This window comes from Trachemys scripta, chromosome 10, assembly GCF_013100865.1.
Source record: "Trachemys scripta elegans isolate TJP31775 chromosome 10, CAS_Tse_1.0, whole genome shotgun sequence".
Taxonomy (NCBI): Eukaryota; Metazoa; Chordata; order Testudines; family Emydidae; genus Trachemys; species Trachemys scripta.
Window position 1 is genome coordinate 3,602,550 of NC_048307.1, and position 14,181 is coordinate 3,616,730.

Below are 14,181 nucleotides of genomic sequence, written 5' to 3' on the forward strand. Positions count from 1 at the left end.
CACAGAGCCATGAAGTGACTTATTCATGATCCCACAGCAGGTAAGTGGCAGAATCTGGAATAGAACCCAGGAGCTGTGACTCCCGTTTCCTTCCTCTAACCACTCCCCCAGTAATTTGTTGCAACAATAAAGTGGATGGAAGGGTCAGTTTTCAAAGCTTTGTGCAAGATTTTAACAGGGCCACGCTCATTGCATTTAACAAGAAGGTTGAACTGTAGAATAAAACCGACGTTTATCTCAGTTTTCAGCACATCCGATTCATATCGGCAAAGAGGGTGGCATTTTAAAGAAAGCTCCCTGCGCTACTGGATTTGCTGCGGTCTTTATCCTGGCGGTAAATCCAATGGTAAACTTTCTCACCTGCCCAAATTCGAGACTGGTGATGGGGATGGCGGTGCCTGCTGAGAATTTAAGCCATGGAATCAAAATAATCTCTACCCTTTCACAGGTGATGTTTAAAGGTGAAGACACCTTTGTCAGGCCTAAGGATGTCTTCAGCATCCAGCACGATGCAGCGCCAGGCTTGTTCCTCCAGTGCCGGCCAAGTACACGATCACCGTACAGAATGAACTACTTAAGCACAAATTCTTCTGACTGGGTGCCCAGCCTGTCCGCCAACCTCAGCGGTGCAATCTGGAAGAATGATACCGTGTGCTCTCTCAGGGTTCTCTATGCCACTGAACAGGTGATGCCGCTTATCAGTCAACACAATCCCGGGCTGGAGCGTCACGGCCTCTACACCGTTAAAGCCACGGTAGACAATGGAGTCTTTAGTGCCAACTTGTCTTGCAGTTTCTGGGTCACTTCTCTGGTGTCAGGCCTCCGTGTCATTTACCCCTCTCCTCACAGTGGCAAAGTCTATGTGCCAACTAACCACTCTTCGCTGGTGGTGAAGATCTCCTCCGGGGTGAATGCGACGGCAAGCTGGCTTGGCGAGAACCGGACCTTCCCCTTCGAAGGGGCTTGCCCCCCAGCCATTGTTCCACTGACAGCAGACTGCACCAGGGACACCAACGACACGTGGTTCTCGGTGGTCAAGCTGAGTGGCGGTGGGGAGAGCGTGAGCACCAGGTTGCTCATGGTGGAAAACTCGGTGAGCTCCCAGAACATCACTGTCGAAGTGAAAGTGGAGGAGCCCATTAGAGGACTCAGAGCGACCCCTGACCCGGAAACCAGAGTCTTGCTAAACACCCGGGTGGTGAGTCATTGCACTGTTGTTAAATTATTAATAATGTTTTCATTGCGACCTTTAATGCGAATGCTTTGGGGTTGGGAAACAGCCCTGATGTAAACACGGTGGATCACCGGTGCACTACTAATGAGGACCTGCACCTCCATGCGATCTGCCCCATTTTATGCATGTCAGATAGGGCTTTTCATCCCATGGCAAACTGCCAACACAGCTCCTCACTAGGGAAGATGTGGATGCCCCTGAATTAGGCATGTAACTTAGCAGTACACCACCCTAAATACCCCAGCATTAGGGTAGGAGAATGTTAGCTCGGCGTTTCTTTCCTTGCTCCCATAAATTGCCCAGATGACCAGGTACATTGTGGAAGATCAGGGTTCATGTTCCTCTGACTTCCTTTTGAAGTTCTGATTTGCTATCACAAATTCCGTCCACCTGCCAGGTGGAGCTATATATACTTCCTTTGCCTACCCAAGTCCTGTAATTATCCTGGTGTCTTCAGTCCTTTTCCCCACTGCAAAGTTAAACCCTGCTCAGAGGCCAAGGAATCGTTGTTTGGTAACTACCCATCGGATCTGTCAAATGCTCTGTTTTAATCTTTGGCTGCTTAATGGCAGAAAATATGCAAGGTTGTGCCTGTCAGTCTCACCTCACCAGCTGGTCTCTGCAGCTGTTGGGTTAAGAAGTCTGATTGTGCTAATGAGACACGTTCTAGAGGAGCAGGAATCCAACCCCAGCCTGCCAAGTGCAACTGGATCTATTTAGGCTTTGGGTCGGGTATTTCCTAGTGAAAAGGGTCAGAGGTTCAGTTCAGCGAAGCAGCCAAAGCGTGGCAGCGTCTGCAAAGTTATCAGAGCCTCTTGGAGCAGGAAGGAAGCATAGTCTTGTGGACAGATCTCCAGGGAAGGGGGGTAGTCAGGAGACCTGGGTTCTAGTCCCAGCTGTGCCACTGGTGAGCTCCGTGAAGCATCAGTCTCTCACTGCCTGAATTTCCCCATCTGTACAAGGAGGCTAAGGAGGCTCACCCACCTCTGTAAATTGCTCCGAAACCTATGTTTGAAAAGTGCTCATTACTATTATCTGGAAATATTGGAAAAACAGGTTTTCTAGAACATCCCATTAAGTGGGACTCTTTCCTTTTTTAAGGCATGAGAGCAGTGGGGAAGACTCGACAGCAAAATAATTTAGATTGTGAATTCTTTGGGGCAAGGCCCTGGTCTGATTACTGTATGTGATGTAAGAGCCATGCTTACCTAAGGAGCTGTAGGCTGGGATTTCAGCAGAATTTAGCCCCCCAACTCCCACTGACTTTTAGTGGGATTAGGGTATATCCCTCCTGAAACCCCTTGGAAAGTCCCAGGCATAAGAAGTAATTTTAGGAAAGACTACTTTGAAATGACCTTGAAAGGAAACCCAACAATAGTCACAGTGTTGTTGTTATCCCCTCAGCTGAGAGTCTCCAAGTTTCTTTCCCTCTCTTTAGCTTCTCTGTTTGGAGACTTGTACATTTGATTGAACTAGCGGCAATAAACAGGATTTCAGGCTCCCCAGTGCCGACCAGGAGCTGGAGCGAGAAAGATGTCTGACCACCTGAGGAGGGGAGATTAGCTTGGACTATGAAAGAGCTAAAGGGACTAAAAATAAATCCTACTGTTTACTTTCCATTCAAACTAAAAACGGAATCCCCCAAAATACAGTAACTAAAAGGCAGAGTCTAAAGGATGCAGAAAACCGTTTCTTGTCCTATCAGCTGCTTTCAGTGAATCTTGAACTAGCCTGGAAGATTGAATCTGTTCCGTCTCCTGTTCAGTTGGGAAGTGCCATGTATGCTTCTTTCATGGCCTAGTGCAGAGGTTTTCAACCAGGGGTCTGGGGCCCCCTGGGGGGCCACGAGCAGGTTTCAGGGGGTCCTCCAAAATACACCAGAAAGCAAGGTTGGCGTTAGACTCGCTGGGGCCCAGGGCAGAAAGCGAAGCCCGAGTCCTGCGGTGCAGGGCTGAAGCTGAAGTCCGAGCAACTTAGCTTCGTGAGGCCCTCTGTGGGTTGGGACCCAGGGCAATTGTCTTGCTTGCTACCCCCAACACCAGCTCTGGCTTTTAATCTCCTGGATATGCAGAAAAACAGTTGCTGAGGCACAGGGGGCCCGTGGAGTTTTTAGAGCATGTTGGGGGCGTGGGGGGGAGGGGCTCAGAAAGAAAAAGGTTGAGAACCCCTTGGTCTAGTATGAAGTGTCCTCGTACCTTTCAGAGCTACATCCCTGTGATGGAGGCCGGGTCGGATGTGACTTTCAGATGGACGGTAGACGATAAGCCATCTTTCACTTTTTACAACGTCGTCTTCAACGTTATCTACCAAAGCCCAGCTGTGTACAAGCTCTCGGTAAGCCAAGGCCTCTCCCGTGGCACCGTTTCAGGTCTGCTTTTCCATTGGGGTTTCACCAGCTGAAAAGGGAAAACAACGGTTTGATGAATTCTGCCAACGCCCTGCTCCATTCGCAAGCCAGTTGGTAACGCAGGCTGTGCACTGCAGCTTCCTGAAGAGGTTTTCGCTGCGCTTGCAAAACTGCTTAGTCTTTAGTTTTGCTCTGGTGAGAGCTTCCTCTTGTGTCCTCCACTCCACTGCTCTCTCCTCTCCTCCCTTCCCCTCTCCTTCTTTCCTCGCCTTTGTTCTTCTTTTCCCCTCCGCTGTTCTTTGTTCCCCACCCCCCTTCTCCTTTTCTTTTCCTTTGTCCCTATTATCTCCGGGTCTCTCCTCTGCCCATTTTCTTCCTCCGCTCCTGTCCATTCTCCTCCCATGTTGCTTTGCTCCTCTCTCCCAGTTTTCACAGTTCATCTTGGTCCCCTTTTCTGACCGTTCTGATCTTTCTTCTCAGCTCCCCTCCAGCTTTGCCCCCAGCCCTCTCCTCTCCTCCATCCCTGCCTTGTCTCATGAGAGGTGCTGAAGCTGCACTTGGCACGCTTGCGTCCTGCGCCCTCTGTTATGTCTGGAGCTACTCACCGGAAGCTGCTGCTGCTCCATCAGTGGCTCTGAATGCCTGTGCACAGCAACTTGCTAGCGACAAGGCTCAGACAGAGCCAGCGAATGAACGATCGGTAAGTTCAGGGCTGGAAGAGTCTCCTGGGTCGTGTGCACTTGTTGAGTTCCAAGGCACCAGGGCAGAAATTCCTCTCCCTGATTCCAGAATCCAGTTCCCCCTTGAACAGACCTAGCAGTGGAGCCATGACAGCTTCACGGGGAAGATTATTCCACTGGGCATGTGACTTTGTGGTCATGGATGCTTTCTAGTTTGAATGGGCCTCTTCCGACTGCCTATTACCCTGACTCCCTCTCTTTCCTTTCGTTACTCCCCCTACCACAGTCACACTTTCTTGCCAGCTCTCCCCTGAGTTGCTCAGGCCCTGTCCTTTCCCTCTCCCCAGTCCCTTTCAGTGTTTTCCCCTGGACTCTCTCTGGTTTATTGGAGTCTGTCACGGGGGCACTCACCACCAGGGGTGCCTCCTCCTGGCTGCTCTGGGGATTAGCTCTTTCCGGGTCCGAGATCCCCTTCTGCCACTCGGTCTCTGCGACTGGGTGCTTGTTCTTCGTGACTTGGCTTTCCGACCAGGTCACTATACGTGTTTCCCCTTTCTGGGGTATCAAAGTATTACTAAGTCTCTGTCCACACTAGCCATGTCAGGCAGTCTGCCCACTCACTGCCCCATGGTGCCACTCCCTCAGGGGCTGGCCGGGGAACCCGGGCCCGCCCTCTGCTCTGGGGCCTTCTCCTCAGCAGCCAAGGTCTGCCCTATCCCACACCTTGCTGCTTTTCCCCTGAGTCTTCCCTACCTTTCTGGCTCTCCCTCCCAAATTCCCTTCTCCCTTTATAGTCCCAACCACACCTTCCTTCCCCCTGGAGCCTTCCTTCTGTTGCCAGTCCCTTGGCTTTAATGTAAGCCCCGCCTGTTCCCTCACAGATAAGTTTGCTTCCAATTAGTGGCCTCTCGCCTAAATCTCTCCCCTGTTTGCCGCTTAATTGGCTGATTGGACCCGCCTGGCCTAATTCCGCTCGCTCAAGGCCCGTTTGGGGAGACGCCCCATCCCAGTGTCCCTTTAGCACCGTGAAACCAGATCCCTCCTTGGTGCTGTGCTCCCAGGAGCGTGGTGAGGTAACCTCAGAGCCATTCCGTTTGTCCTGCCTGTCCCTAACAGCTCACCGCGTCCAATCACGTCAGCAATGTCACAGTTGATTACAACGTCACAGTGGAGAAGATGAATAGGATGAAGGACCTGACCGTGTCTGAGATCCCACTGGTCCTCCCTCAGAACAGGACCGTGGAGCTAACCGCCAGAGTACAGATCGACTCGGCTGTGGACGCTGCTTTCTTGTGAGTCCTTTGCACGTTGCCCAAACTTAGGGTCTCACCGTGCACAGCTCAGGGGCTTTGCCATGGCTGATTTCTCACCCGAGGGCCCATTGATTTCAAATGGGTATTCGGCCTAATTCGCAGGCTCTGGCTTATTCTTTCCTCAGTGCTCATTCAAGGCAAATTCCTATTGATGTCCCCCAGAGCTTGACTGAGTGAGGCCTTTGCTAGGTGATCCTTTGGCTCTGTCTTTGTTCCTCACCTGCTCAGAACAGAATCATCACAGAACTCCCTGTGCAGTGTCTCTGCTCTCCTATGGGATATGTTTTGGCACCAGGGAAGGGCGTGCTGGTATTTGTAATGCTGGGTTTTTGGAACAGGAGCCGAGGGATGCCTAATTGGAGCAGGACCGAGGAGTCCTGGTAAAGAAATCTAAATACAGTGGTACCATAACAACAAAATCTGGTATTTACAGAGACTGATTTTGAGAGGGGCTTAGCATCCCAGCGTTCCCATTGGTTTTAGCCGGGGTAGTGGGTGTTCAGTGTTTTTGGAGGTCAGTCCCATAATGCCTGTCTTCCGCAACACTTGCTATTTGGTTAGTTAGAAGTTCCTCCTTCCCTTTCTCTAACTGCCACCATACCCCTGTCACCATGGCACCGCGATGGGATTAGAACAACTCACGTTGTGATACTCAGCAGAACCCGCTGCGGTAGCTCCCCGGGTAACCACAGTGTTGTGACTGTAGCAGAACACTGGGAATAACACTGGGGGTGCTTACGGGATTCCACTATGTAACGACCACCTCATGATCTGCATGTCTGCTTTCCTCTCCCCAGATGGGATTTTGGAGATGGTGGTCATGAAATTTACCAGTTTAAACCTCCATATAACGAGTCTTTCCTCATTCCTGATCCCAGCGTCCATCAGGTTGTGATCGAGCACAACGTTTCGTACACCTATCAAGTACCAGGTAAGCTCTGTTTGCATAGTCTGGGAGAAAGAGACTTATGCAGTTTTATTGCACTGGGGGCTTCAGGGGTCAAGAGCTTCAGAAAGTCCTAGCACCTCCACACTAGAGAATGATTCAGAGGCCTGCATGTATCGTTAGTTTCTTTCTTGATTAAACGCCCTCCACTGTTGGTGCTGCTGGTCATTGGTTGTAATAAACAACAGACAAAGCCCTGGCAGAAAATTAGTATCAAGGAAGGTGCTGATGAACACAGGAGGCAGGACTGGATGATCAGACATCATCTCTGACTGTGAGAACCTGTTCACAACAGCAGTTTAATTTCTCCTCTGGATCGCTGGTTCAAATCTAGCCCAGACTGGAAGTGACCAGAAAGTGTCACCATCCGATAATCTCACTGGATGTGTGTTCACATCATAGAAACTATGCTCATTGGCCCAGGCAGATTTCCTTCTTGGCAGTCTCAGGAGATAGGCCAATAGCAGAATGGCCCGTGGAGACTGAACTTCCCTCACATCCAGGGTTCGGGTCAGAGATGAGGCACAGTTGCAGGGCACAGGTAGAAGCAGCATGCATGGCTACTCTCTGTTCGTCCACTATTATATGGATGAACAGAAAAAGAATCAGTCTCCAGAATTGTCAGGCTGGCCTCCTATATAGGTAGGCTGGCCACACATGCATGTCCTAGTTTAATGCACCCTTAGTGGTAATGGGAAAAAGAAGAGAAATACAGCACATGTGTGGTGCAGAAGCAGAGCAGTGTCTACCTGGAATGCTTTTAACCTTTCCCATGAGGCCGTTAAGGCCTATGGTGGTTGCATGGACCCCTCCAACATGATTGCCCATGTTCTGCTCTCTTCATCTGCAGGAGAATACACCCTGGTTGTTCTAGTGTCAAACAGTTTTGAGAACCTCACCCACCAGATCCCAGTTCACGTCCACACTTACCTGACTGACTTGACTGTAGAAGCAGATGCAGATGTCCTGGTCGTAGGCCGGCCTGTCACCTTCAGAGCCTGTCCGCTGCCAACCCCCTATGGAGTCTGGTACACCTGGGACTTTGGGGATGGCTCCTCGCTGCTGTTGGAGAGCCAACCTAGAGTGACCCACAGCTATCAGACCAGGGGGGTATACAACGTCAGCCTGACAGCCAACAACACGATTAGCAGCGTGGAGACACACCAGCGTTATCGTGTCTTTGAAGAGATCACTGGGCTGAGAGTTTCATCCGACGAGGTGGCAGAGCAAGGCATCTCAATATCAATAAATGCTTCAGTGGAGACAGGGGACAACATCACCTGGATATTTGACATGGGGGACGGGACCATACTGATGAGCATGGTGCCAGAGGTAGAACATAGGTATGAAAAGGATGTCAACTGCTGCACTATTAACGTGACAGCTGTGAATCCCGTGAACTCTGTTTCGCAGACTGTGCCTGTCCGAGTATTCGTCCTGGAGGTCCTCAAAATAGAGCCTTCCTCTTGCATCCTGGAACACCCCAACGTACAGTTCACCGCGTATGTCTCGGGGAACTCCGAGAACTACATTTTTGACTGGACCTTTGGAGATGGCTCGTCCAACGTCACTGTTTATGGGGACCCCGTGGTAACACACAACTTCACCCACAGCGGAATCTTCTCTCTTTCCCTGATTCTCTCAAGCAGTGTGAACAAGGCGCACTACTTCACCATCGTCTGTGTGGAGCCGGAAATTGTCAATGTCACGCTCCTACCCCCCAAGCAGTTTGCGAGCCTTGGCAAAGAGAGCAATTTCCAGGTCAGCGCCATGCCTCTGTACCAATACAGGTACCTCTGGGACTTTGGGACCAATGATTCCGCTAGGTCTGGTGGGACTGAAGTGAGTTACACTTACAAGAGCACAGGGGTCTACCTGGTCACAGTGACTGTCTCCAACAATGTCTCGTTCAACAATGACACGGCTTTTGTGGAAGTCCAAGAACCAGTTGGGGTAGCGAAGATTGAATACAACGGGACAAGGGTTTTGGAGCTCAACGAGATCTATCTGTTCTCTGCCCGTGGGAATGGGACCAAAGTGAGCTACCGCTGGGACTTGGGGGATGGCAGTAACCAGCTTGGACCGATCATCACCCACTCTTACAACAACACCGGCAACTACACTATCAGCTTGACTGGCTGTAACGATGTAAGCAACAGTGAGACCAAGCTCAACCTCACTGTGAAGAGGCGACTCCAGGGGCTTACCATCAATGCCAGCAGGACTGTGGTGCCACTGAATGGGTCAGTGAGCTTCGTAGCCACTCTCCTAGCCGGCAATGCTAGCCGATATTCCTGGATCCTGTGCGATAGGTGCACACCCATCCAAGGCTCCTACACCATTTCCTACACATTCCGGTCCGTGGGGACTTTTAATGTCATTGTGACGGCGGAGAACGAGATCAGCTCACTGCAGGACAGCATCTTCGTCTACGTCTTGCAGCAGATCGAAGGACTGCAGATCGCCAGCAGCGACCTCGTGGAAGATGCCTATTTCCCAACCAACAAAACGCTTCATCTGCAGGCGGTGGTGAGAGATGGGACAAACATCTCTTACAGCTGGACGGCCTTGAAGGACAGCACCCCCGTGCAGACATTCAGTGGGAAGATCTTCTCCTTGAGCATCCTGGAGGCTGGGAACTACACTATCTATCTGAGAGCCACTAACATGCTGGGAAGCACAGCTGTTAACAGGACAGTGGAGTTCATTGAAAGTATCGGCCTTTTAAAACCTTCTGCCTTCCCCAATCCGGCTGCCATAAACGCCTCTGTTAACATAAGCACCAGCGTAACCAGTGGCACTTGCCTAATATATATTTGGCACCTGGAAGAGGATTTCTCTCCTGTTACCATTGAACCCTTCATCATACATTCTTTCCAAAGACCTGGGGCTACAGCAGTCACTGTCACCGCTGAAAACAAGATTGGTTCCACTAATGCATCGGTTTACATCTTTGTACAGGAACCCGTAGTGGGGTTGAGGATTGGGACTGCAGAGCTGGACTGCAGCTACGTCCCATCGGGCTCCATGGTGACCTTCAGTGGTGAACTCGAAAAGGGGACCAATGTGACATGGCTGTGGGAGCTGCCAAAAGGCTTGCAGACTGGACAGACTGTGGCGGTGATGTTCCCTAAGGCGGGCTTTTTCTCTCTCCGTCTGAATGTGTCCAATGACATCAGCTGGGCTGTGGCCAGCAAGAATATCACAGTGCAGGACAAGATTGACGGGCTGGAGCTTTTTGTGAGCAAGAAGGTGGTGGAGCCTGGGGAACAAATCGCTTTTGTGATCAGCATGTCTTCTGGTTCCTCTGTGAGCTATTCGGTGAACATAAGTGGGGGCTACTCCGTGGTGCTCAATGGTTCTAGGTTCACCCATGAGTTCACCGAGAGCGGTGACTACCTCGTGATGGTGATGGTGCAGAACCAAGTCAGCCGGGAACGCGCACAGGTGCTTATCTCAGTACTGGAAGCCATCCATGACCTACGGCTTGTGAACTGCTGCGAGCTGGGCATCCCAACGGGAACAAAAAAGACCTTCACCGCCCAGGTTGGGAGTGGCTCACGGGTGTCGTACTCCTGGCAGTTCTCCTTGCAGAAAGAGCACGGCCGTGCCCTGGTCAGCTTGACGGGCAGAAGCGTCTCCTACGCTTCAGCGGCTCCAGGGCTGCTAGAAATTCATCTCAGTGCTTTCAATGACCTGGGGAGTTTGAACATCACCAGAGTGATCCAAGTCCAAGACCCAATCGTTCAAATCTCCCTTAAGCCGGCATTGTCCTTTGTGAACAGGACGGTGTTGTTTGAAGCTTCCGTGCAGCCCAGCGCGTGGCAAGTTGTTTTCTGGTGGAACTTTGGCGATGGTTCCCCAGCTCAAACCACAGAGGTGGCAGCTGCCAACTACTCCTACCTGAAGGCCGGAGATTACCAGGTGGAGGTGAACGCCACCAACCATGTCAGCTTCATGACAGCCCATCTCACAGTCACCGTCAGAGTCCTGGAGTGCGAGGAGCCGGAGGTGGAACTAGCCCTGCCACCGCAGGTAGTCATGAAACGATCCCAGAGGAACTACCTGGAGGCGCAGATCGACCTCCGTGGCTGCGTCAAGTACCAGACCGAGTATCTGTGGGAGATTTACAGAGCACCCAGCTGCCTGCACTTCGATGACGCCGACAGGGTCCACCTGCTGAGCGTTGACGTGAGCAGGCCCCAGCTGGTCATACCCAAGCTGGCCCTGGCAGTAGGAAACTATTGCTTCGTCTTCTTTGTCTCCTTTGGAGACACCCCACTGTCCAAGAGTATTTTTGCCAATGTGACTATGACGCCGAGTAAGCTGGTCCCAATCATTGACGGGGGATCTTACCGCGTGTGGTCCAACACTCGGGACTTAATCCTGGATGGTGAGAAATCCTATGACCCTAACCTGGACGATGGTGAACAGACGCCACTGCTTTACCGGTGGTCCTGCACATCTTGCTCCAAGGTAAGAGAATCTGCACTGAAAAAGATGGTGATAATTAGTTGCCTTGCAGTAGTACCTAGAGACCCCAACCAAGGATCAGGGCTCCATTGTGCCAGGCGCTGTGCGCACACACAACCCATTTTTATGTCTGGGCTGGGAAGGCATAGAGGGAAGAGTTCGTAACTGACTCTCAGTAGGATCACAAGGGAAGTGGGGGTGGCCTGGTACCCAGCTCAGAAAGATGGCACAAGATCAATCGCAGGAGTCTCGGTGATGGCTTATCATGCCTATATGCTATTCGTATGCACCGCCCTGAGCCAAGGAGCATTCCCTGCATCTGCCATTGCACCTGGCCTCTGGTTAACTGTTCTGGTGTTGCTACCGCTTTAATCTTCTGAAGGCATTACAAGGACAGGGGCCAATTTACAGTCTAGCAGGCTCGAGTTACATGTGTGTTCTCTATTCCTGCTCCCATTAGAGTCATTTCAAAACCTTCCGTTTCAGCAGGAGCCAAATGAAGCTTTTGAAGGATAAGCACAAATAACAGTTGGGTACAGGACACTGTTCCTCTCTGGTCGACACATCGAACCAGTCTTGGCCACCAATAAAAAAAGATCTCCCTTCAGAGTCTCATGGCAAACTCTCTCGATGAATATTGTCTTGTTGACCCCGAACTGTCTTGTTTATTGAAAGACCTTTTCTTCGGTCTTTTCCACTTTCTAAACGGAGGTTTGTGCATCAGACTTCACGTAAATGTAAGCACTCTCCTTTTTCTGCCTTCTGTTAGCATATTTACAAGGTATTTAATCAAGAATTAATTTTTAAAAAACGTGGAGGCCAGCCAAAATATAGGGGTGTTCCAAGAGTTGTTTACTAACCTGATGGCAAATACAGTGTGCTTACCGGTACCCCACCCTACCTCCCCAGCCACAAACAAGGGGTAATTTATAGCAAGAACTGATTGTGTCGGAAACTGAACATATTGGCTACAGACAAATGCAACGTGCATCAGTGCAAAGAAGGGTTTGAATGGTCTTTTCTCCTCGCAAGCAGAGCTCACCTGCAGGGTGCTCGCTGCACTTCAGTGCCACAGAAGGGGTCAACACCATTTCCAAGGCAAAACTAGAAGCAGATGTGGAATATACGTTTGACCTCAGTGTCTGGAAGATGGGCCTGAATCCCGAGTCTACGAATCAAACCGTACGTACCTCTGTCCTCACTGTACGTGTGTGTCTGCTTCTGGGCACCAGGACAACACGCAGGGTTCACACTCTCCTTTCCAAGCAAAACTCCAGAGCTAGCCAGCTTTTGGGATACCCACAGTCATAGGTAGGTCCCGAGTCCTGCTCCTCTCCTGACCCCACTTTGCAGGACAGTAACAAACGTAACAAGGGACTGTGAGCTTGCTGTTGTCTGCATTAATTGGGGAGGAAGCAGAGAGAGGTTGAAGGAGAGATTTGCCTTTGATTCCTCCCAGAGTCCTAAGCTCGGTCCACGGCCCTCAGGGGGACATATACCATATACTCAGTGATGGACACACTTTAAATTTCCAGGGGGCAGCATATCTGCTGACAACGGTAAAGTGTTTTGTTGGGTTTCCTCCCGTAGGCCTTTTATGAAGATCACACTGTCTCTCGCTCTCTTTGTCTGCATGCGCCATGTTAATAACCGGATCATTCATGGGTCCAGTTCACAGCAGATCAGATTCTGAATTTGCAGTGGTTGAGCTGCTTTAGGAGAATATGAGGATCCTACAGCCCACGGGATTAAGAACTGATCCAGCAATGTGCCCAGCACTATCGTGCCCCAGCCCTACTTCCACTTAACAGCCCTGTGCCCTTTCCAAATTGGCACCAGAAGGGCGAGCTTTAGGAGGGCTGGTACTCGCTTTTGCTGTCAATCGTTCCTACCCCTTTTTTCCTTTTTAAAAAATAAACAGAAGGTTTTTTAAGGGCATGTTGTTTATGTCAGATTAAACCAAACACTGAGCGCATCTGCAGTCCGACAGCACTTATGGCTTATGTCAGAAACATTCATCATGGTGCGTTTGGCAATTAAGAGACGTAGTTAGTCTGAAAGTGGAAACTCTTACTGCCTGGATTTTTAAACCAAAGCCGGAGGATAAAGAAAAAAAATTTAAATTGATAGTCTTTCAAGGACATTCCGTACTATCAGCTTTCCATGCATGAGCGCAGAACAATGAATCCAGTGTCATAGGAAATTTGCAAAGGCTGGAGGAATGAGGGAACCTTCAATGCTCTTCCCCTTCAGTTGGTGGAACACTCGCTTTTAACAGCCTGCCATGTTAAACAATGTCTTTATTACTGCCTTTCTTTACATTCAGAATACTCATTATGCTAGGGCCCAGGCAAACTCCGCACCGTGCTGCTTGGTAGGGGATTAAAGGCGTTTAGGAGAAGTACAGAGATAATACTACACTAGCCAGGGGCTCTGAGGGAACGGGGATCCTGAAGTTCTTATCCTGCACAGCGCTTTGTAGGAGAGGCGTGTTAGAGGTAACCAGTTGTAGGCGGTGAAGTTGAGAGGAAAGTCCGGGACAACACACCGTCCCGTGGAAAAACTGGCTGTCCTGCACAGCAGACCAAAATGCATTTGATAGCTAGTAGGAGCTGCTGTTCTAGCTTCTTTATCATTTCTCATGTCTTTCAAGGGCATTTTAAAAATGTACACCTCTACCCCGATATAACGCTGTCCTCGGGAGCCAAAAAATCTTACTGTGTTATAAGTGAAACCGCGTTATATTGAACTTGCTTTAATCCGCCAGAGTGCGCAGCCCCGCCTCCCCGGAGCACTGCTTTACCGCGTTAGATCCGAATTCGTGTTCTATCGGGTCGCGTTATATCGGGGTAGAGGTGTACTTAGAATGCTGACGGTTTATACAAAGTAGTGACAAAGAATGCACTGAACAGAGCCATGCAGGCCCAGGGCCAGATCCTGAGACCCAGCACAAAGGCCCAGGCTGAGGATCTCAGCGGGAACAAGAGAGGAAGATGCTGCTGCAGGACCAGGGCTCACTGCATTCCCCTTCCATTGGGAAGAATGCCCAGGGGCCTAGGCAGGCACAGAGCCAGGGCCTGCCCTGCACCCTCTGTGTATTGGAGGACAGACAACTCCCATTGTTCAGGGCTCGGTGGCAAGCAGGGGGCCAGTCCTGCCTCCCCCTTTTCACAGCTAGTTTCACTGGC

The 14,181-nt window shown here is 50.6% G+C and overlaps 1 protein-coding gene across 4 annotated transcripts in view; it reads left to right on the plus strand.

Annotated features, from left to right (window-relative positions):
* The window catches only part of PKD1 (polycystin 1, transient receptor potential channel interacting), a 133,220-nt gene that overhangs the window by 72,649 nt on the left and 46,390 nt on the right, over positions 1-14,181 (plus strand). For 3 of the 4 annotated variants that reach the window (XM_034784707.1, XM_034784709.1, XM_034784710.1), the window contains 6 exons: positions 449-1,198; positions 3,437-3,568; positions 5,378-5,553; positions 6,372-6,505; positions 7,371-10,996; positions 12,026-12,175. In XM_034784707.1, the coding sequence (XP_034640598.1) occupies positions 449-1,198; positions 3,437-3,568; positions 5,378-5,553; positions 6,372-6,505; positions 7,371-10,996; positions 12,026-12,175 (4,968 nt within the window). The remainder of the gene's footprint in view (positions 1-448; positions 1,199-3,436; positions 3,569-5,377; positions 5,554-6,371; positions 6,506-7,370; positions 10,997-12,025; positions 12,176-14,181) is intronic. The other variant, XM_034784708.1, reaches the window with a different exon arrangement.